The 25,161-nt window shown below is 35.1% G+C and overlaps 1 protein-coding gene across 2 annotated transcripts in view; it reads left to right on the forward strand.

Moving 5' to 3' along the window:
* LOC123563679 (uncharacterized) overlaps window positions 1-24,143 on the forward strand; it is a 35,702-nt gene extending 11,559 nt beyond the window's left edge. For both annotated transcript variants that reach the window (XM_045356619.2, XM_045356620.2), the window contains exons 9-14: window positions 642-771; window positions 2,741-2,957; window positions 5,162-5,326; window positions 8,694-8,826; window positions 9,963-10,068; window positions 21,040-24,143. In XM_045356619.2, the coding sequence (XP_045212554.2) occupies window positions 642-771; window positions 2,741-2,957; window positions 5,162-5,326; window positions 8,694-8,826; window positions 9,963-10,068; window positions 21,040-22,617 (2,329 nt within the window). In that variant the 3' untranslated portion in view covers window positions 22,618-24,143. The remainder of the gene's footprint in view (window positions 1-641; window positions 772-2,740; window positions 2,958-5,161; window positions 5,327-8,693; window positions 8,827-9,962; window positions 10,069-21,039) is intronic.
* The last annotated feature ends 1,018 nt before the right edge of the window (window positions 24,144-25,161 follow it).

Raw genomic sequence — 25,161 nt, forward strand, 5'->3', positions numbered from 1 at the left:
ACACAAATATTCACCACATTGAGACGACGTGCAGAGCACATGTTTTGGATGGCTCGCTTCAAGGTTACACTTAGGGGTCAAAGGTCATATGACTTTGTTTCGTGTCTGCTCTGTAACTCTTGAACTGCTTGAAGGATTTTAAAGAAACTTGGCACAAATGTTCACCACATCGAGATGATGTGCAGAGCGCATGTTTCGGATGGCTGGCTTCAAGGTCAAGGTCACACGTAGAGGTCAAAGGTCATACCTTCAGGCATATAGTGCTCCGTATTGCGGTGATCTTGTGTATAATTTGCAGCAGGTCTGCAGAATGTTGCCATTTGTCTGTTAAAAAAACCATAGAAATAAATGAATTGAAATAGAAATATGCAGAAGTGATTTAGTTAATGTCTATATTTAGAGGCAATAGATTGTCGGTTAGAGCTGCAGGAGTTCATAACTGTACCTTGTTGTAGGTTCCAGTAATGGCTGTTTGAGAGTGAATCAGATAATAAACTTCAAACTCTGTCACAGTTTAGCTGAAATTTATATAAGTAGATATAACTTACGAAATTAAGGATGTGGGCCAGCAGTGACATTAACTAGTTTAGATTTTGTCAGATTAAGTTTTTACATGTTATGGTGTAAGTTTATATATTTAGGTTTGAAGTAAACTTTGGTCAGCAGGCTCCATGGTTCCCCCCAGCACCAGGCTTCATGTATATCATGCAGTATTCAGTCAATGAGCGAGTGAGAGGATTGAAACCACCTTCCACAAAATCTTCATGTGAGGTAGATACCTTCTCATTTAGCAAAGAGATGATGGCAAATGTAAAAACAGTACATTAAAATGTGGATTCATATAATCAAAGTCCTAAATGGACTAGCAAAATTTATCCAGTTATCAAGAGTTTTGACAGATCCAAGTAAGAAAATACTTAACAGCCAAGGACCGATAAAATTGCTCAAAATTATCGATGTCCTTGAGATACGAATGCTTGAGCAAACGCTATTTCACTGTATGTTCTACATTTGTTAGAATAAGTATATATACCTTGAATACAATGATATGGTGGCAGCAATGTCAATGTTCATTATTAAATTCTTCTTTTCCCTCAAAACTGGATTTATTGTCAAATCTTTTGATGCATTGTAGCTCAGATGTTTATGGTATTGAAGAGATACGAATCAAAACAGCTTACATTTTTTTTCTCTGAGAATTTAAATATACTGTAGATACCCATGTATAATTCGCACCCGTGTATAATGCGCACCCCCCAATTTTAGCGCAAAACCCTGGGGAAAAAAACATTTTGGTCAATTTTGAGGTGAATGGAAAACGAAAGTAGAGTTTACATCAACACCGGTAATAAATTTTATCTCCGCGGCGGAGAGCATCATCAGTCTCGCAGTACTATCGATTTTTGTTTTCTCGAAAATAAAACTAATAAAATATCGTTACGTTTGTTAAAACCCTAGTGATGTTCGTGTCCGGTCCATAACTTTGACATGCATGGTCTGATTTCAAAATAATTTGACAGAAATAATAAGCATGGATAGACGATGTGTCTTGCGCAAAACCAGGTCCCTAGCTCAAAGGTCAAGGTCACAGTCTTTGGTTGAACTTAGCCAATTTTCACTACGTATATACTGATAATGTGGTCTTCGTGTCCGATCCATAACTTTGACATGCATGGTCCGATTTCAAAATAATTTGACACAAATAATAAGCATGGATAGACAATGTGTCATGTGCAAAAACCAGGTCCCAAGGTCAAAAGTCAAGGTCACACTTGCAGGCTAAAGGTCACATACATGAATGACTTTGTCTTGAGCATTTCTTCTTCATGCATGTAGGGATTTTGATGTAAGTTGCCTCGGTTGTATACCCTCATGAGACAGAATGTCATGTGCAAGAACCAGGTCCCTAGTTTAGAATTACTTCCCTTTGTTGTTACTATGAATAGCTTTTATTGTAACTTTCTTATTACTGGTGATAGGGAAAAAACAAGACCACTTTTCTGTAGTACAACATGCATGTTACATCCAATTTTGAGAAGTATTTTAACCTATCTCTACCTGGTAAGGATTTTTGTGTGGACTTAGGATTTCTTTTTTTTAAATTTAAGATTAACTTCCCTTTGTTGTTACTATGAATAACTTATGCTTGTGACCTTTTTCATGTTGCGGGGGCATCAGTGTCTGTGACACATTTCTAGTTTAAATATTTCTTTTAAATTTATATGAAATTAATTTTGTTTGAAAGAAAAATAAACCACTCTATCTTTTACGGAACAGCAATCTTAGATTTTAGCGTGGAGAGTAGTTTCCCTTTATCAAAATGGCGAAAATCGTAAACAAACGTCTTGAAGTTGGAAAATCGTCTATACCTGTGTATAATGCGCACCCACGATTCGGGGGTGGTCCCGGGGGTCAAAAAACTGCGCATTATACATGGGTATCTACAGTAATCTTTCTTCCACAACAGATATATTATATTTGAGTATGTCTGCCAGAGACCTTTGAGGGTGGGTGGTAAAGGTAGCTGACTTTGAATCGCTTTCTGCTCACTGATGTGGGTTTGAAAACTCACTTGGGGTGTAAAATTCTTTATTTGAGGAAGCCATATGACCATAATTGTTTCGGTGTAATATTAATGAGTGTGACTATTTTGATTCTATTCTTTTCCATGTATTTATCCAGTGTAAGGATTAATCAAATTTAGTGTGATTTTAAAATGTTTTCTTCAAATCCTTTTCAGATGATCATGATTATTGGTCTACCCGGGTCAGGAAAAACAACTTGGGGTATCAATAAAGCTAAATCCAGCCCAGAAATGAGGTATAACATTATTGGTACAGACACACTCATTGATAAGATGAAAGTGATGGGATTGCCAAGAAAAAACAACTACCATGGTAGATGGGATGTCCTCATTGACAAAGCTTCAAAGTGTCTCAACAAATTATTTGAAATTGGTAAGCAGCTTGGTTTTATTGTTTAGTCACTTTTTTTAAACTGACTGCAAGTGAGACAGTAAAGTTTCTGACACCTGACATGGAGGTCATTATTGTTATTTTGGGAAGTATATTTAAAACTGATCATATTGAGACCATCTTAAGCACCTTAGGAAAAGTATCTTGTTTGTGTGTGTGTGTGTGTTTTAGCTTGACTATTCGGTAGTCTAGCTATTCTACTCACCCTGGCGTCGGCGTCACACCTTGGTTAAAGTTTTGCATGCAAGTACATACGGCTATCATTTAAAGGCATATAGCTTTGAAACTTATTTTTTCTTTTTCTACGTCAATTACCAACCTCACTGGGCCAAGTCCCATAATTCTGACTTGTATTTTGGCCAAATTATGACCCCTTTTGGACTTAGTAACTTGCATGTTACTGTCTCCAAAACTAATGCAGATGTTGAATTGAAACTTCACATGTGTCTTCGGGGTTATAAAACTAGGTGATAGCAACAAGTCCCATAACTCTAGACTTGCATTTTAGCCAAATTATGCCTCCTTTTGGACTTAGAAAATTGAACTTTAACCAATTTTCTATCTCCAAAACTAATGCAGATATTGAATTGAAACTTCACGTGTCTTCGGGGTTATAAAACTAGTTGACAGCATCAAGTCCCATAACTCTGACATGCATTTTGGCCAAATTATGCCTCCTTTTGGACTTAAAAAGTCCTGGTTAAAGTTTTGCATGCAAGTACATATAGCTATTACTTAAAGGCAAATAGCTTTGAAACTTATTTTTTCTTTTTCTAGGTCAATTACCAACCACACTGTGTCAAGTCCCACATCTGACATGTATTTTGGGCAAATTATGCCCCCCTTTTGGGCTTAAAACTTTTGGCTAAAGTTTTGCATGCAAGTTACTATCTCCAAAACTAATGCAGATACTGGATTGAAACTCTATAGATATTTTAACATTTAGGGTAATATTCCTGCTTCTGGGACAACAGTTCGAATAGTCAAGCATTGGCTGTCTTATGGACAGCTCTTGTTTTTTTTTGTTGTATTTATGCCCCCGAAGGGAGGCATATAGTTTTTGAACCGTCTGTCAATCTGTCAGTCCGTCAGTCTGTCGGTCTGTCCGCAATTTTCGTGTCCGGTCCATATCTTTGTCATCGATGGATGGATTTTCAAATAACTTGGCATGAATGTGAACCACAGTAAGACGACGTGTCGCGCGCAAGACCCAGGTCCATAGCTCAAAGGTCAAGGTCACACTTAGACGTTAAAGGATAGTTCATTGATGGGTGTGTCTGGTCCATATCTTTGTCATCGATGGATATATTTTCAAATAACTTGGCATGAATGTGTACCACAGTAAGACGACGTGTCACGCGCAAGACCCAGGTCCATAGCTCAAAGGTCAAGGTCACACTTAGACGTTAAAGGATAGTGCATTGATGGGCGTGTCCGGTCCATATCTTTGTCATTCATGCATGGATTTTAAAATAACTATGCATGAATGTGTACCACAGTAAGACGATGTGTCGCGCGCAAGACCCAGGTCCGTAGCTCAAAGGTCAAGGTCACACTTAGACATTAAAGGATAGTGCATTGATGGGCGTGTCCGGCCCATATCTTTGTCATCGATGGATGGATTTTCAAATAACTTGGCATGAATGTGTACCACAGTAAGACGACATGTTGTGCACAAGACCCAGGTTTGTAGCTCAATGGTCAAGGTCACATTTAGACGTTAAAGGATAGTGCATTGATGGGCGTGTCCGGTCCATATCTTTGTCATCGATGGATGCATTTTCAAATAACTTGGCATGAATGTGTACCACAGTAAGACAACTTGTCAACCTAAGACCCAGGTCCGTAGCTCAAAGGTCAAGGTCACACTTAGACGTTAAAGGTCATTTTTCATGATAGTGCATTGATGGGCATGTCCGGTCCATATCTTTGTCATTCATGCATGGATTTTAAAATAACTATGCATGAATGTGTGACACAGTAAGACGACATGTCGCGCGCAAGACCCAGCTCCGTAGGTCAAAGGTCCTAAACTCTAACATCGGCCATAACTATTCATTCAAAGTGCCATCGGGGGCATGTGTCATCCTATGGAGACAGCTCTTGTTTTTCTTCATTTCAGGTAAGCTCATTTGTATTTGATCAGTAGTTAGTTTTATTTAAAAGAAGACATTGTCCATTCACAGCCAGCAAAAAGAAGAGGAATTTGATACTTGATCAGACCAATGTTTATCCATCAGCCAGACGGAGAAAGATGAGAAATTTCAAAGGTTTCATAAGAAGGGCAGCAGTGTTAGTCCCTGATGATGCTGAACTGAAGAGGAGATCAGATAAACGTACATATGAGGATGGTATGTCTTGTTACTTTCTTAGTCTGTCTGAAATTGTGTTGTGCATACCTCAAGAAGTGTTTGACCGAGTCATCAAACCTCACAGGATATTAATTCAGCATGTGAAGTTGGGCACCTGGTGTTTTAATTGTGATCTCACACAGCCAGACCAGAGTTATGGCCCTTGACTAAATCAGATTTGCATTAAAGGGGTCTTTAAGTTTGTGTTGGTTGTTTCTCAAAAGTATTTGACCAGGATTATGAAACATTATAGGAATTTCACTCAGTTATGGTCCTTGACTATTGAAAAATACACATAAAGTGCTTGAACATTAAAATATATTTCACCTAGAGTCATGAAACCATATACAGTGACAGGAAGTGGGGGCACCAATGTCCTATGGACAAGAATCTAGTTCATAACTAATGTAGCTTTCTTGTAATGATATTTTGGAGGTTAAACTAGCTAAATCACTTGCTTATCTAGCGGGGCAACTATACAGTAGTCCTATCAAGTGCCAGGGCTGTTTGTTTTTCTCCAGGAAAACTATCTAAAATTATGTGCACTTAAGTGACAATTAAAGTACTAGCCATATTATTACATCATAAACTGTTAATAGAATGCTTGGAAATACTGATATCTGTTTGTTGTAGCAATCTTTTAATGTGCTAGACAAGAAAAAAATCTTGCATGTCCACCAGTGAATGACAGCTGTTTTCCAAACCCTCAGGGCAGCCTGGATAATAAACCTCGCTAATGCTTGGTTACTCCTTGGGTAGTGAAAACACATTGTCTTGTACAGACAGGCATGTAACATCATTACAGTTTTATAGGTTACTGAAATAATAGTCGGGGGGCCTATGTGGCCGAGTGGTTTAGGTCGCTGACTCCCAATCACTTGCCCCACATCGCTGTGGGTTTCGAGCCTCACACGGGGTGATGAATTCTTCATGTGAGGAAGCCATCCAGCTGGCTTGCGGAAGGTCGGTGGTTCTACCCAGTGCCCGCTCGTGATGAAATAATGCATGGAGGGGCACCTGGGGTCTTCCTCCACCATCAAAGCTGGAAAGTCGCCATATGACCTATAATTTTGTCTGTGCGACGTTAAACCAAAAAAAAAAAAGAAAAAGAAACAATAGTCTAATGCTGCAGTTAAAGTGGCCAATCACATTTTGGCAAAATTAATGCCTTTTTAACCAGGTTTTCAACGAAAACCTGAGTTATTAGATTGGGGAAGATGTCGGTCGGGCGGGCGGGCGGCGGTGGCGGCGGCGGCGGCGTCAAACTGGTGTTTCCGGTCAATAACTTTTGTTTCGGTAAAGATATTTGAATAAAACTTGGTATGTATGTAGCTTATATCAAGACAAAGGCTGGGATTGATTTTGGGGTTTCTGGGGTCAAGGTCAAGGTCACTGTTACTTAAAATAGAAAAAGTGTTTCCGGTCAATAACTTTTGTTTCGGTAGAGATATTTGAATAAAACTTGGTATGTATGTAGCTTATATCAAGACAAAGGCTGGGATTGATTTTGGGGTTTCTGGGGTCAAGGTCAAGGTCACTGTTACTTAAAATAGAAAAAGGGTTTCCGGTCAATAACTTTTGTTTCGGTAAAGGTATTTGAATAAAACTTGGTATGTATGTAGCTTATATCAAGACAAAGGCTGGGATTGATTTTGGGGTTTCTGGGGTCAAGGTCAAGGTCACTGTTACTTAAAATAGAAAAAGGGTTTCCGGTCAATAACTTAACTTAGGAATGAGCTATCATGATGAAACTTGGTGTATAGAAAACTTATATAAAGTTGTAGCTTGGGATTGATTTTGGGGTTTCTGGGATCAAGGTCAAGGTCATTGTTACTAAAAATAGGGTTAGAGTTAGGGTTAGCATATTTTCTACATGCATGGAGGGATTTTGATGAAAGTTGGCACAATTGTTCACCATCATGAGAAGGAGTGTCGTGCGCAAGAACCAGGTCCCTAGGTCTAAGGTCAAGGTCACACTTAGAGGTCAAAGGATACAAGAATGAAAACTTTGTCCGGAGCATATCTTCTTCATGCATAGAGGGATTTTGATGTAACTTGGCACAATTATACACCATCATGAGACGAAGTGTCTTGCGCAGTTCCCTTCTTTAGAATTACTTCCCTTTGTTGTTACTATAAATAGCTTATATTGTAACTTTTTCATTACTAGACGTAGGGAAAAATCGAGACCACTTTTCTGTAGTACAACATGCATGTTACATCCAATTTTGAAGTGTATTTTGACCAATCTCTACCTGGTTAGGATTTCTGTGTGGACTTACAATTTTTTTTTTTAATTTTTTTTTTTTTTTTTTTTTTTTTTTTAAATTTTTTTTTTAAGATTAACTTCCCTTAGTTGTTACTATAAATAACTTATATTGTAACTTTTTTTTATAATTGACCGTAGGGAAAAACCAAGACCACTTTTCTGTGGTACAACATAGTTGTTACTTTCTAATTTTAGGAGTATTTTAAGGTATCTCTACCATGTAAGGAGTTTTTTTGTGGACTTAGAAAAGCAAAAGAATTACAATGATTACTAAACAACCACAAAATTAAAATTACATCTGCAAATACAGGTGCTAGAGTAAAGAAATTTGCTGTGACGGGCGTATATTGTGACATTCTGGCACTCTTGTTTATTCTTATGAAAAGTGTTGAAAACCTGGTTTCATGGCATTGCCGCGTTTCTTGTTTCAATAATTGAATATGAAAGTACTTAAACATCAGAGTATTCTTTCAATTTCAATGTAATTGCTAGTTTTTGCATTTCTATATGATAGACATCAGGATATTTCAACAATCTGAACCAAAGGAAAGTTTTTAAATCAGAATTAATTTATTTCTAATCTGTCTTTGTTGCAACCTTGTTAGGCAGAGAGAGGTAATAATAGTTTTATAAACTTGCATTTCTAATGAATTTCGGCAAAATACAGGTATATCATGTTAAGTTCAACTTTTTGATAAGTATCTCTTATATTCATATCATTCCTAAGGCAAAGTATATTTATTGAATTTATACTTATGCTAAACTTACTCCATCTTGTATGCTAGTCATTTCGTGTGTAATAAGTGCTTGTTCAATTTTTTGCTTATCCTTGAAAACGTAATAAAAGTCCTTGAAAACTTCTTGAAAACCCCTTGAATTTTTTGTCAGTCTGGCTGTATGAACCCTGCCAATGTAAAGCATTGATACACGGGGATGGATTTTTTAAAGCTCAGCATAAGTGTGAATGATCAAATTTTTCAAACAATGCTTTTACCCAGATTCTATTACTTGACCAAAATCAGATTAACCACTTTAAAAGGGAGGTCCTTTTTAGAGATGTGACATTGATTTTTTATGTGGTACATGTATGTATTTCAGGGAAGTATGTTCCAGAGGAGGCTGTGTTGGACATGAAAGCCAACTTCAAACTACCTGCAGAGAATGATGACAACTTTGACTACATAGAATATATTGAACTGCCAAGGGAAAAGGCTGTTTCTCTTGTCGAACAGTAGGTTTTTATTAGCTCTTCTGATTTTTGAAAAAAAAGCTTTTAATACGTATTGTCGTCAATAAATCCTCAGTGTCAATTAAGATTTTTTGTTTAATTCCACTTTTTCTCGAAAACTATAAGAGTTATAGCTTTGAAACTTTGTTCTTTAGTTTATTATTGTTAGATTTAAAATAAGTAAAAAAAAATCATAACTCTCCCTTGCATTTTGTTGGAATTGTCACCCTTTTTAAGTTAGAAAATTGGTGTTTCTTGGTTATTTTTTTCCTGACCCGCCCACTTAGCTAAATAGGGAGAGCGCAGATCTACGGAACTCAATCCCCGGGCAGGGCGTATGTTCTCCACGACGATTTGATAAAAAAGACATTGTGTCTGAAATCATTCGTCCTCCACCTCTCATTCATGTGTGGAAGTTGGCAGTTATTTGCAGAGATCAGGTTTGTACTGGTACAGAATTAGGTTAACTGCCTACCATTACATAACTGAAATACTGTTGAAAAACGGCGTTTTACCCAAAACAAAACAGTTTTTCTGAATACTACAGCTTTAAAACTTTAAAAAAAATTTGCTATCAATAGGTCAATAAGAAGGCGAAGAACCATATTTCTTTGCTTGTATATTGCCTAAGGTCAAGCACTTATGGCAAGCTTTAGCACCCACAGGCGTAGGGCTTGTTTGGTTGAGTAGGGAGATAAATAATTTCACTTTGTTCTGTTCTAGGCTAGTATATCTGCAACATACCATTTAGTGAATAAGATTCACTAGCTGTAAGGATACATGACCAAGATGGGTATTAAATTTGGGTTATTATGTGATAAATACAGTTATTAATCTAGAAAAAGAAATTTGAAGGCCTCTGTAATTAGAGTGGTTACACCCATACATACCACTTGATGATGTCAACTCTTGAGTGTACAGTTGTTCCATATTAAAGAAGCTATCCATCTTGCATATGAAAGTAAGATGGTATTAACAATGAAAGTTATATGGTATTGCAATGCTTGAAATAATGTCTTAATGGGCATCAGTGGTCTTTCCCTACTGGATCTGTGAAGTCACCACATAAAATGAATGTGTCAGTGTGACGTCAACCCAAACAAAGTCAACACATCAGAGTAATATATTGGCAACTTCAGGTACAATTTGGAGGGTCAGACTAAGAGACCTCAGGCAGTGAAGGGTGGTGGTTTCCGTGGTAACCAGAATGATAACAGGTTCAAGCCTCCAGCAGACATGAAGCAGGTAAGTCCTCCAGGGTAAGACATAGGGGACACATGTAAACAGAGTTGCTATGAGGGACAACACTTAGCTCAAATACTTGATTTGGTAAAAAAAAAAATGGGTTTAGTAAAAGAACTTTTTTGTAAAAGCAATAGAATAACTAACATACTTTTAATGTCAGTGTTGTTTTCAACCCCATAAAAATTTGAATCCATTCAAACTGTCTGTACAAAAATTAAGAGCTTCTGTTTTTCAACAGAGGGTAATCCATACATCGTGTGATCAAATTGAAGAACTCAAAAACAATATCCTCTGCAAACAGAAATTATAGGACCTGTGTTTTCAGTTTTACTTCTTATGCATCTCGTGGTTTTGTCTTACTTTCTAGTTTCTATGAAAATACTTAGTTTCAAATATATAAAAATGGATACATTAATATCTTCATTAAATATGTTCTCTATTGGTGTTGACAAAGTTCTATACAGGGTATATCTGATCTGAAGATAATTTACACAATATTTTTCTTAGTGCTTGCTTTGTCTTACTTTCCCCTCTAGTAAGAAAGACGGGTTCATTTATGGACAAAGTATAAAATGTATATCCACTCAATATATGTAAGGAATTACTTCTTCTATTTTAAGGTTGTATATTTCTTGACTGTTGATAAATGGGAAATTTACTAGTGTTTTTGCTTTCTATAACATACAAATGGTAGTGGTTTTCTATGTTTCCATCCATCTTCATTCATTTTCTCCTAAATTTTCGTAGAATGTGTTATACTTTATATTAAAGCCAGTTGTTAGTTTTGACAGGTACATTAGTTTAAATTCAGAAATTCTGACTCTTGTTTCTTTCTTGTGACCTCGGTACCTGTTTAATATTATTAATAAGTATCTTGTAAAACATAGATGGGGAAAAGGAAAATAGTAACTAAAATGGTACTTGAAATTAATTTAACTACAATCATTTGCTTTTTCCATTTTGTTTGTAATACAATAAGTAGCTGTCTTCCAGTAGGTCACTGTTATAAAATTATTTTCTTCCTTTCAATATTGATTTCTTCCTTTCTGAAGAATACTTCTTAAATATTTTTTACATGAGGTATCATAGGGTTAGGATAACTTTATATGAAGTAGATAGGAACACTGTCCTTATGTCTTCATAATAATTTGAGCCACACCATGAGAAAACCAACATAGTGCATTTGTGACCAGCATAGATCCAGACCAGCCTGCGCAACCAAACATGAGAAAACCAACATAGTGCATTTGTGACCAGCATAGATCCAGACCAGCCTGTGCAACCAACATAGTGTATTTGTGACCAGCATAGATCCAGACCAGCCTGCGCATCCGCGCAGTCTGGTCAGGATCCATGCTGTTTGCTTTCAAAGCCTATTGCGATTAGAGTAACCATTAGCGAACAGCATGGATCCTGACCAGACTGCGCAGATGCGCAGGCTGGTCTGGATCCATGCTGGTCGCAAATGCACTGTGTTGGTTTTTCTCATGGTGCGGCTCATATTAATTGCATCTGTTGTAAGATGCATGTGATATATGTCCTGTTTTCACTTTCTGTATATATGAAATATTCAAGCCAGTGTAAACTATAGTTTGGTTGCAAACCTCTTATTGATAATTCCCTTAAAAATAGATATTTACAAGTATAGGGAATAAGTAGTTTGATGGTTTTAACTTTCAAAAAGCCTATATGTATCTTTTTAGAATGTTAAAAGCAGCTTAAGTTATTTTTCTTCATTTGAAAAAGAAATTTCGGAACAGATTTGTATTTTTTTTTTTTTTTTTTTTTTTTTTTTTTTTTTTTTTGTTGTTTTTGGTTTTAACCAAGGAAGAGCTATAATGTTTACTACAATAGATTATTTTTTATGCCCCCGAAGGGAGGCATATTAGTTTTCAACTGTCAGTTCGTTCGTTAGTTAGTTTGTTTGTTCGTCACAATGTTAACTTTTTGCATGAAGGCACTTTACTTGCGAACCACTGCACCCAGGACTTTCAAACTTCACATGCTGATAGTATTTATTGAGTACGCAACCCCTATTGTGTTTGGGGTCACCAGGTCAAAGGTCAAGGCGCTGCGGGGGGGCATTTGTCACCATTAGTGACAGCTCTTGTTTTACATAAGAAGTTGAAGCAGAGATTCTCAATTTTGATAATTAAATAATCATGAGTTATAAATCATGTTGTTATTTTTTTTCTGCCTTAAAGAATTTCAAGATGACATTGATATAGTTTCAATTTCTGCATGCTTGTATATATGAGACAGTAGAGGATTGTGGTGGGTTGCTTTATGTACAGGGACATTGAGAAATATGCTCACTTGTTTTAGTATATGTGTGTTGTATTCCCGTATTTTCCAAATCTGTGTACATACCAGTACTAGCAACAACTACTTACTAACTTGTACACACTTTCTATTCTTGCATTGTGCATAAAATTGTTTTGATTACATATTTTTTTTTTTGAAAAAGTCTATGTCTATTCTGGGATTTTTTTTCTTTCAATTAATGTGATTGAATAAAACCATGAGATGCATTGGGGTTATTATAATTCTACTTAATATTACTAAGAGCAACTCTGTGAATGTGTGGTTGCCCATAATTTATTATACAATAAAAATGTAATTCTTGATTTTTGAAATAGAAATTTCAAAACTTTTAACAAGATGTTAATATTAACATTAATTATAGTGACGATTGAAATTTTGAATGTATCTGTGTTTATACCTCTATGTAGCTGTAGAGAGATTTTGTAATGGAATTACTTTGAACATTAAGATTGATTCTCAGTGTTAAAGAGAACAGGAACTAAACCATAGATTTGTCGTCTATGTAGCCAAGTAACCCCATCTTTGCAAAACTGCACGAGTACCCCTTAATATAATGTTTAGTCAGTCCAAAAGATTTAATGGATTCGGAATCATTTCATTTGTATAAATACTTGAGGTTTTTATGGAAACACTGGAAATTGTAATCTTACTTGCTACTGAGCTATTGACATAGTAGTACACTTAAAGCCAGAATGCATGATGCAACCATGATTGAGGAGGAAATGTCCAGGGAGATTGGAGCAGTTGATTTTTTTTGTATACATTGCTTAAACATGTATTACTTTAGCTTATAAGTTTATATCACAGTTTTTGGGGAAATTTCATGTCACAATTACTTTAGTAATGTAAAGCATGCTTTGCCACATCACCTTGAAGAAAGACCCTCTACTCTTATTAATAACCTGTTATTATCAGACTATAAACTAACATACGAAGAACAGATTCCAGTTCTAATTGCTTAGAATAATCAATACAGATATAAGGAAGGCAGTATTGCATGATTCTGAATTGCTTGAATAATCAATACAATATAAGGAAGGCAGATTCTTGAATTGCTTGAATAATCATTAATCAGTACAATATAAGGAAGGCAGACACTTGAATTGCCTGAATAATCAGTAGAATATAAGGTAGGCAGAAACTGGAATTGCCTCAATGAGATAGGTAGATTGTATTGGTAGAAGCTCTGTATAGCCCAATTTTAACCATTACAATTGAGGTTCTGTGTTACTCTTTAAAGTTGTAGGTCAGATTTTGATACAGAATACTTTGTTGCATGAGAAAAGTAAAAAAACTATTACATGTTGTTAGAAGTTGAACAGAATATAATATTTATTATAAATTCTTATTATTCAAGAGTTCTGGCCTTACTCGGTGTAAAAGCATTGAATTTTTCTCGTAACAAATTGGTATATAGTACGTAAGTGTGTATGAACCCCTTGGTTATCCTAAATAGCTGTAGACCAAACTTTAAAAGATATAAAGTATAAGAATTTGCAACAATTATAATTATATTTTTTTTTAAATAGGATGAGTTAAATTTATTCTTACGATTTTGATTATTCATAAAATCAATAAAATTGACAGGTTACTTAGTATACTGATTCATAGTTGGTGTTTAGTTCAATATTTTCTTTGCTCGTTTTGTTGTGAAGTGTCTTAAATGGATAACTATACAAACTGATCACTGTGTTTTCTTTCTATATTATGTATTGTAGTAATCACCACATGGTGTATATAGTAAAAGTGGATGCTGTGACATGCATTCTACTTAACAGTTTAAAAATAATGGTGCTGGATTATTGAGTGCTTTGGAAAAACAATGATACTTTATGAATTCAGTTGAATTACTGTTGCCGAGATAAATGCAGTTATAATGTTTTAATTTCTACACTTTATAGAAGTTTAATTTAACAAAAATACTTCCATTATTAATTAAATCTGTGTTTGAAAGTGTAATTCATTTCCAAACATTAGTTAAAAATTTTAACAAGTTTCAAGGTAAATTATGGAATCTTTGATTTGTTTTCTTCTATCATTTTCATATCATGGGAACAGTAATGTATAATGATTTCACATAATTTCATACCATCATGTTTACTAAGAATATTTTTCGTAGCATTAGGTTATTTACCAACACTTTCTTGTTCATGCCTATTTCATATCATTTAAATATCTGCATATAATCATTCTTCATTTCTTGCCATTTCATTATGCATTCATTCCACTATATCTGATAAACGACTGTTCAGTTATGAATTTATATTAGTCTATGTATACCATGATAATATAGTAAGCCTTTTGCGCCACTTAAACATTTAGGAAAATTATACTTTTGACATTATCATGTTGTCTAAATGTACATTTAGCACTTGCTGAAATAGTGTATAAAGTATTGTTGCTTTTACTTTATTTCCCACATGTCCCAGAAAGAATAAGCTAATTTAAAAATTCATTTGTGACCTATTTTCAATGGAAAGTCATGTCTGCTATTGCAGTTTTGTTCCACATCTGTTTCTCTTGTTGCTCTTTTCTTAAATCCCTTTCAACCATAAATTTTCATCTCATAATATATTACTGATTAACACATATATATATAATGTAGTGCCTTAATTTGATAATGGTTCTTAGCTTGTGGCCATAATGTTTGTTTATAGCTAAGCACGTCATGTTACAACCTTGCACTTGTTCAACCAGCTTAAACACCTTGAAAAGGGACCCTAGGCTGCATGCTAGAAAGTACAAAAGTATCCGATCTGAAATAAGGTTTTCTTTGGCTTATTTACCTGTAGTTTGCAAACAATTTCATTGTCTTTGAAATAATGTTTTGCAGATATTACACATGTGTACAGTAGAGACATTAGTATGCCCTTTATATCTTGTTGCCATGTTTACATCTGCATAATTTCAGATTTTTTATGTAACATTGGAGAAAGTTAACATGGTGCCATTAAAGGTGAAAGAATATATGCATATTCATTGCTCTATAATTTGGTAAATGTTAAGACCATAATGAAAAATTGTCTGTTGCTTCACCTTCTGTATTCATGAAGTGTTTATGGGCATTATTTAGTTTTGTAGAAAAGTTCGTTTATTTTATAGAAATTAGAGAGATCTATAGAAAAATTTGATAAAATTTAATGCTTTTGACATGGTAGAAAAAAGTTAGAATTTTCATAATAGTTCCAGTTCAGTAAATATTAATATCAAATGTTAATTCAAATAAAGTTTATTGATTGTCCATATGTAATGTGATTCTGTTAAACCAAACATTAACTTTTCAGTATTGGGATTTTGTACCCAGTAGTCATTCACATTTGCTTATGGAGACACCTAAAACTCAATGATTTACTTTTAGCTCTTACATAACTAATATTGACTTTTGCAACGAAAGGTTTAGAATATTTAAATGAGTGTCTTGAATGTCTGAATTGAGAATGCTGCCATCACTTCCTGTTGGTTTGTATTGTAACAAGTTTTCGTATGCATTTGTTAAAAGCATTTCTGAAGGTTTAGAACTCTGGATTTACATGTTTTGAGTTCTTCGATTTATAAATATTTTTAAAGGATTTCGTTTTTAACTTATCAGTTCCTGAAATCTCATTATCACGTACACTGGATACTTATTTTGAAAAGTTACTTTGAATAAGTTCTCAACTTACTACAAATGTATATACTTTTTGGTTTGGCTTAGAAACTGTCGTCCTTTATAGTAACCAATTTTCACCCTCGGCTGTTTTAAATGATTGGATATTCAATACCTACATTTAGCTGTTTGAAATGATTAGATATTCAGTACCTAAATTGAGATCAATATATATATATTTGCATTTTTATTTGTTGTGCTATTTATCTGAGTTGCTTTTATGTATTTAAGAACCGAAATTACAGTACGCATGCAGAGATATTACAAGTTATTAAAAACCTGTCACCTGATTTATTTGGTTGACAATGTTTTCAGCATCTGCGTGGCCTCTATGTTTCAAATGTTTAAAGCTTTTTATGGCTATTGCTTGAATAATATTCGTCTTGGGACGTGTTTACTAATTTTTTCTTCATTTATAAATGTTGATGCATTTTAGTAGAAAAGGAAAACTTCAGTCATCCAAATTTATATTCTTTGGTTCTGTATGTAGCTAGATTCTTTTGTTGTAGTTCCTGTTACTTGTGCCTACTCCTTCATCGAAGCAGACATGTTTTTGTCCACGTTTTCTACCAGTCCATCCATCTGTCTCGCATTACCTCTCTGGATAATCTTTGGACTTGAGACATGCTCAGGGTAGAGGTTTTTCAGGAAGCCGTCCTGCTGGATTGCAGTAGGTTGGCCATTTTACCCAGGTGCTGGATGTAATACCAGTTTTCTGGTCCAGTGATATAATTACACAATTAAAGTAAAAAAGTCACCATATGACATGAACCCTGTTGATCCAAGAAACTTGCAACTACCTTTCCCATATTATACATGCATGTTTGTGTTGCAGGGGACATGTTTTTTTACCAAAGAAAAGAAGTTACAGTACTTTATTAAAGTGTTATTTCAATAATCTAAATACAATGTAGTAAAGCATATTCTCTTCATCTATGGAAACACATGCATAGGGTTTATGTCATGGAATAAATTAATTAAGTAAAGCCATAAATTATACAGTGAGTACAGAGAGGAATCATTTGTTTTTTTGTCAGTAAAGTTTGCACTGCTCCAATAGTATACTTCCGCAAAGTGATGTTTCCCTGGTTATATACTTACCATTTGAAGCAGTATCACCTCTGCCTACAGATACGAAGAGTATGTCTTCTGTATTGAAGTCGCACAGTCATGTCCATCTATCTGTTTTGTCATTTTGGAGACATATCCCAAATGGTCAAATAGCTTTATTTTATGTATTTTCCATATCTTCTAATCCGTTGGAAGGCTAGCATTAGTTTTTACCTCATCAAGATGACATGCAGAGTGTACTACTGAGATCTAAGGTCCTGGTCACACGGTGAGATCAAAGGTCAAGTGTCTTTTGTTTCAGGTCTGCTCCATTTCGTCCTAACGGCTGGAATAGCTTTCCTTCCTCGTATTAAACAGTGTCTTGGGATATTTACCACCTTCTAATTGAGATATTTTATTCCTTTCACCTCCTGTCTCTCAGTTTCAGTGTCAAAATTGATGTCATCTTGTTCATAGGTCTCTAAAGGGTCTCGTATTCATCAGGGCTGTTTAAGTTTTGCGGTTGCTTATTTCTGCATGAATCTTGTTGTTAGAGCCCCATGCTTTATATTAATGTCCTACAGAAATCATTTTGACTTAGTGAAATGTTTTTTTTTTCTAGTTGTTTATTGTTTTGTAAAAACATTAGGATGCCATGGTATTATCTTCAAAAAAAGTTTCTTGTACTTTCATTTGTTTGTCAAAAATATTTTCCAGGGAAATAAACTTCACATGTGAATGTGACTAACAGGCATGATGATCGTGTAATTTCAGATATCATTTTCTTGAATCTATTTATTCTCTTCTTTCCTTGATATATACATCACGTCAGTCATTACATGTAAGTGGTAGGCCTTAGAAAGTTTATTATAATAATAAACAAGGTTTAATGTAAAAACATTTACTCAATACTAGTAACAGTTTTTTGATAACTACAATTATTCATAGCAAATATTAATGCAAGCTTCAAGGCACTGTAGAAACTCGTCAAATAAATTATTATCATTATGTTTCATTTAATATATAATTCGAAATTTACTCAACAGTAGAAATAAGCAGTTTATTTGTGAGGGAGGAAAAGGATGCAAGAAATAGTACTATCGTATTTACATTTGCTGCAGAATAGGTAGCTCAGCAAAACATATCGAATATATCACCAGTAGGAAGCTGGTATCTTGATCATACCTGTATTTTATGTTTAACAATTTGTGAGTGCTATTCCAATGTTAGAAGGACTAGAATATCGTTTAAAGCAGTTTTTTGCCACCAAAGGGAGTTCTATAGTAACCACACGGTACGTCAGGTTGAAGTGTTCGTATCTCAGTTTTTAAAGTTTTGAAGGCTTTACATTTAGCATGATGAGAAAGTGTATTGCATGCAGAAGTCTGTGTCATATCTTCAAGGTCAAAGTCTCAGTTAACAGCACTTTAGTTTACAAGCCTAATAACATGCCAGGCAGTGATTATAAATATCATTCTCTTTAAAAAATTAAAATACACTTTATTAATAGGTAGCATTTATATCTATTGTTAATTGAAAGATCATATCGGTATGTATACCTTCTCTTTACTTTATGGCAGCATCATTTTTGTAAATATATGAAACTTAGAATATAAAACAAAATCACTAACATTAAGCTCTATAGAGTCTGTCGAGATGACTTTGTGCTTTTGCTTCCAATAGACCACTTACAATTTATTACTCTATGCTAACATACGAAAATTGTCATCTCTTTAAGCTACTGAAACTATTGTCCAACTGTCTGGATGAAAAAAAGTTCACAAAAAGTTAAGATTACAAAGGTAGTTAAGATTCCAAATATATAATGGAGAATAAACACTAGCATTTAACATTTACTCCTATGATGTAGCTTACCCTAGGGAAACGCACCGAATGAGGAAGGTTCTTTGTTTATAATCATAATAATTTGCTTATACGTAGCTTTTTGAAAAGTTAGAGCTATTTTAAAGCCTTACATGTTTCAGTGTTACACATGTATCTGTATGTACTCGTCCTTGAATGCATTATATAGTTCCAGCTTGGATAAAAGTCACATTTTGCAGGATCTTACAGGATCTTTTTTGTTGATAACTTTATACAAGTCTTGTACAAATAATCCTTCCGTAAACCATTTAAAACATAATATATATCAGTATGTCATATCATTTAGTCGTTGATACTTTTAACATAAAAATAGATTTCAACAATTTTTTATACAGAAAGTGCAGCATATGTGTATTCATTGTGTATCTCTTACATTTTCTATATTCTGAATTTATTAGACCAAATATGTTAAAAAAAGATACATTTTCCCCTTCTTTGAAGTACCTTTGCTATGTTTATGCCTTTGTTAATGAAAAAGTCTGTTAATCACATTCAGTATACTAAGAAAAGGCATTTTGTGTGCAGTAAAATATTAATGAATTAAGATACAGTTATGCCGTGATGGCAGATATTTTGGCATATTAAAAGTTTTGTGTTTGTTAAATGTTAATACTCGGAATTAGCGAAAATGACGCAAGCAGGCAGAATAGACGTATGAATTTAGCACAGAACACAAGAAATTATATTATCAAAACATTTTTTTTTTCTTCATATACATGTAGAATCAATATATTTCTGTACCCGTTTTAGAAATAAAGAGTAACATTATCGTTGTGGAACAGTAATTTTATAGCTATTATCTGAGAGACTAGACATGATACTTCAAAATATTCCCCTCTCTGGAATATCCATTTTAAAGATAATTGCATTGTTGAAAGGAAGAGGTTAGGTCAGCTGACTTATGTTTATGGTATTGCAGAAACTAAGAAGGGGTTGTGTTGTTATTATAAAAGTGTTCTTTCACGTTTTCATTTTCATACAATCACTTTTATCCATGTTTTAATGTTCTTTCATATATCCTGTTTTCCTGATAAAGTTTTAAACTTTGCAGCTTATTTTGTTTGAATTTGAAATAAGGGGGAAATTGTCTCGAGACTGAGTAGAAAAGACATAGTTGCCTGGTATCATTAATATTGATAGATTTAAGAAATTATAGTCATTGTAAATTTTCTGAAAAATTTGTCTATAAATAAAAGCATTTTTTTTCTTTCATTATCCTCTATCACAAAATGAATGAACTTTATCGTTTGCAAATACATGTCTTTTTTCCAACATCTTATTCTGTATATTTTCCTTGTTCACTTTCATGCAATTTTTCACTTAGAATGCTTTAAAAAGAAAATAATAATATGATAGTTTAATTATAATAAAACACATATACTTTGTCTTTATATATGCCATAAATGACACACTAAACCTTAATGTTAGAAGTTTTAAATGGTGCAGTAATACAGGGAAAAAATAATTCTTTTATCCAGTTGTTATGACTATGGGCCATGCTCTTTTACCAGGAAATGAATTATAATTACTTAAAATAATACGTTGAATATAAATCAGTACACATACTGATTCTTAAAAGATTTTGTGTGAACCTTGTTGCATAAAGCCGCAGTTTAGGGGTAAATAAGGGATATTTTAGGTTAGGTACTGGAGGCGTTTCCTGGCCAGTCTGCCACTGTAAGTTACAGTTTCATTCTAATGTTCACTTCTGAACTTCATGACTTGATCACAAATATTGCCATAAAGATTTTCTGTTGAGTTCCTGTATTAAAAGGTAAATTTGTTGATTACTTTGACCAATGAATCTCCATGTGAGTAAATGTTCAATTTTATTCTTTGGCACCAGTTTATGGGCACATTGTCAGTTGAAACAGATAAACAAAAGAAAACATAAAAAATGATGACAATGCTATTTCGAATTACACAACAATTATTCATTTGGTTCAAATGTGAAAACACTTAAAACAGTGAATGTTCTTTGGAAAATACTATCAAAAAATGCATGGAGGTTCATCTACGATGTTTGTGTTGCACTGTTCTGATTTTGTTTTCCTTTTCTTTTTCAGCCTCCGCTGCCACCAGGAACCTTCCATGGTTCACAAAACCCCTCACAAAGGGGCTCCCAACCTCCCCCACCCCCTCCTCCTGATCATTTTGGTGCTCAGCGCCATAGAGATAGAAGTAATGAGCCCCCTGAAAAACGAGCCCGCTATGACCAGAATGCAGGTGGCAGTGCTCTTGATTTCATTAAACAAGAGTATAGTGGTGAAGCAGAAGCACAAGATCAGTTTCAGGACCGTAAACCAGAAGCTTGGCAGGCATTTGGAGGAGAGCAATTTCCTCAATTGGCTCAGCAGGTGGTTACATCTTCCCAACTTCAGGAGCAGTTTGCTGGAAGGGGTCTTATTGCTGTAGGGGCACAGCATTTATTAGGACAGTTACAGCCAGGGCAGGGGCTTTTAGGAGAATATGGAAGTCAGCAGAATGAACAGTTAGCTGCGATAGCTTACGGTGCCCAGACTGCCTTTGTTGGAGGATTTAATCCACCGGTGGCTACAATTAAACAAGAACCTGCTGAACAGGGTCAGCAATCCTGGCAAGGTCAAAACAGGGCTCAAAATCAGCATATAGGTCAAAATAATGCTAACAGGGGTCAACCAAATAGGCCAAATCAAAATTTTAATCAAGATCAGAATAGAAACCAAGGTCAAGGTAGTAGACCTAATTCTGGGTTTGGGGGTCAAAGGAATCCTACACCACCTAGTTCTAGGGCAAATCAGTTTGGATCCCAGCCTCCACAAAGAAATGTTGGTAGTCCTGGTGCAGCAAACAGAAATCAAAATTTCCAAGGTCGAGGAAACCAAAATCAGTTTAACGTTGAACAAAGTCAAGATCAACAGAACTCTGAATCACAGGAAGATAAACAAATAAAACGTGAAAGGCGGAGACCCAGTAAATGGGATACTCCAGAAGATAACAAAGACAATGAAAATTCATCATCAGAAAATGGACAACAAGACTTTCAGAATGCTTTGTCCAACTTGAGAAACAAAATAGCAGAACAAGAAGCTGCAAATTCTCAGAATAACCAAGGTGATAATAAACCTCCAATAAATGAGTCTGGTAACCATGGCTTTAATCAAGGGGGTCCTCCCGGGGGTCCACCAGGTGGTCCAAACAAAGGGGGTCCAGGAATGCCAGGTATGATGGGTCATGGACCAAGGGGACCACCTCCTAGAGGGATGAATCCAAGAGGCCCTCCTCCAGGTAATTTCAATGGTCCGCCTCCACCATTTGGTCAACCTGGCCCACCAAGGGGTCCTCGGGGTCCGGGAATGGATGGTCCGCCACCATTTGCTAGAGGCCGGGGTGGTTTTCAAGAAAGGGGCCCACCGGGGAATAGAGGTCCTCCTCCATTAAGACCTTTTGGCCCAAGAGGTGATGGAGATGGTCCTAGGGGACCAGGGGGTCCTGGACCAGGTTGGAATCCTAGACCAGGGGGTCCTCCAGGAGGTCCTAGAGGGTTCAATCCAAGAATGGGAGGGCCTCCAGGGCCAAGAGGCCCTTTTGGTGGTCCACCTGGAAGATTCAATCGACCGCCACCACCCATGGGACAGAACCGCTGGCAAAGGCCACCACATTAGATGTGAACTTGCATGTCTCATATGAGTCGTTGATCATGTTTTATAATGTAAACAGACACTGGTAATTGATCAGAAGTGTGACAAATTTCTGTTGTTAAATGGACTTTGGTCTTCTCAACAGGCATGTTTCATAAAATTATTGTTGTGCACTGATATTAGTAGCTAGAATAAATAGAGTATTTTATTCTTGGTACCTTTTATAAGCACTATTCTTAATTTACCTGCCATAGTCTAGTTGGTAACTGCTTGCTTATCTTGTTTAAACAGTAAAAATTTTATTTCCAACAATGGTAACATTAATACCTTGTCTTGCTTTTAATATATTTTGTATTTTAGATCGTGAGTTATTCTTTGTAAACATATTTGAAATTAAGCATATTTCCTACTTATTAGTATTACTTAACAATGAAATGTGCTTTAAAAACAATCAGGCATTTCTCTAAAAATATTTTTATTTTCATCTAACTTTTACTGAATTTACATTTTCCTATATTGCTATGCTTTCGTTTAAAATACTCAGATACTTTACAACTTCATCTGTTTCAGTTTCATACGTACATGTATACATATACATACATCTATCGTATACCTTGAATTTATGTTAAAATGCTTCTTTCCTTCCATTGCTTTTCAGAGATCAACATTTTCTTTAATTTTAAAAAAGGATGAAAATTTAAGCAGATACTGTATTTTGTTTCAGCCAGGGCTACAATTTTGGTTGATTAACTTATTTCAGCATGCACTCTGAGGAACATAAATCTTAATAGCTTTTGATAGGTAATAGGAATACGACTTAAAAAAGTTCTGAAAAACTAAAATTGGTATGTTTATTTGTAAGAAAATTTAATAATATAAAATGTTTCATAATTTTTTTTATATGAAGTAAAGGTGACCGTGTATGCTGTGAACACAATGTCCTGTTTCAATGTCGTAGTCATTATTGGTTATGGTTTCGTTTTCTCATCATTTTTGTCGTAATGAATACATAAAATACGCGAGTAAATTGTAGAAAGCTACTTACAGTCGTTTTCCTTGCATGGAGTATGCTTTGTGTTTTTAATCTTTCCTCAGCCTCCACCTTTTTCAGTCAGCTATGACTCCACACAGTTAGTGTCTTTGTCCTCAGTTTTCATTTCAGTTTACACAAAAAATAAGGTTTTTGTGTGTGTTTTTTTTTTCAGCAACAGTTTGTCATTCCAGCATTGTAGTTTAACTACTAACTGTACATAACAGACATTTTAAATTCATAATTTTGTTTTGCAAAGTCTTCTGTTTCAGGTTATTAAGTTCAGGATTATTTATGAATTCAGTCGGCACATTTGAAAATATTAAGTTGTGTTAATAATATACAGTAACAAATCTTTTAATGAAATGTATAGCATATTTATTTTAAATTTTCAAATATTTGGTAGTCTACAGTACACTTACTTACATCCTTTATAAATATGTCTTTAATTTTCAGCTTTATTTGTAAACCATTTGTTCTACAATGTTGACATATTTAAAATAAATCATGAGACATTCTAGATTTGTATTTTTATTTGTGACGGTACCAGCTGAATGATAGAATTTTAGAAACAGCCTGTTACTATCCTTCTTTGGTTTAATCAGCATTTTATTGTCATATTTGTATTTGTTACTATACAGTATTACAAGTACCAACACAGGGCTCAAGATAAGCGCCGTAGCCGAGTGGTTAAGGTCGCTGGTTTCAAATCACTTACCCCTCACCGATGTGGGTTCGAGCATCACTCGGGGCGTTGAATTCTTCATATTTGGAAGCCATCCAGCTGGCTTACGGAGGGTCGGTGGTTCTACGCAGGTGCCCGCTCGTGATGAAATAATGCACGGAGGGGCACTTGGTGTCTTCCTGTACAATCAAAGCTGGAAGTCGCCATATGACCTAAATTGTGTCGGTGCGATGGCAAACCAAACAAAAACAAAAAATCAAGATCAGCTTATTTGGAACTCGCCTTGCTTCCTTGAATTTGTCCAGCTAATAAGTTAAGAGAAGCGATGTTCAGCTTGGCTAAGGTCGTGAAAAATTGTTCCGAATGATGAGTACACAGACAGTAGATTTAATTGCTTCGACCTCGTTTCCAGCAACTCCAAACAATTCTCGAGGAAATTTGTTAACTATGGCAACAAAGATGAACCACTCCACTTTGCCCTTTCCTGTAGACATGCAAACAACGGCCAAGCAAAATAGTTACAGGCTTGATTTGACTGGACATTGTTCATGAGAGGTAATGAAATGGGTAACGCCCCAGTAAAGTGAAACTTTAAATGTTCCACATGACCGAACAGCAACAGAGTAATATCAGGAAACTTTACGGTCTCCACACAACACTTGAAAGCCTAGTGTTATGAAGGGTTTTATTAATTCTGCAAGAAGCTGCTCAACTTTACCACCACCACACAACACTTGAAAGCCTAGTGTTGTGAAGGGTTTTATTATCCCACGACGAAAGTCGGAGGGATATAGTTTTGGCATTGTCCGTCCGTCCGGAGCCATATCTAGGAAATGGTTGGGAATATTTATTT

The sequence above is a fragment of the Mercenaria mercenaria genome, chromosome 2, assembly GCF_021730395.1.
Source record: "Mercenaria mercenaria strain notata chromosome 2, MADL_Memer_1, whole genome shotgun sequence".
In the NCBI taxonomy this organism is placed as follows: Eukaryota; Metazoa; Mollusca; class Bivalvia; order Venerida; family Veneridae; genus Mercenaria; species Mercenaria mercenaria.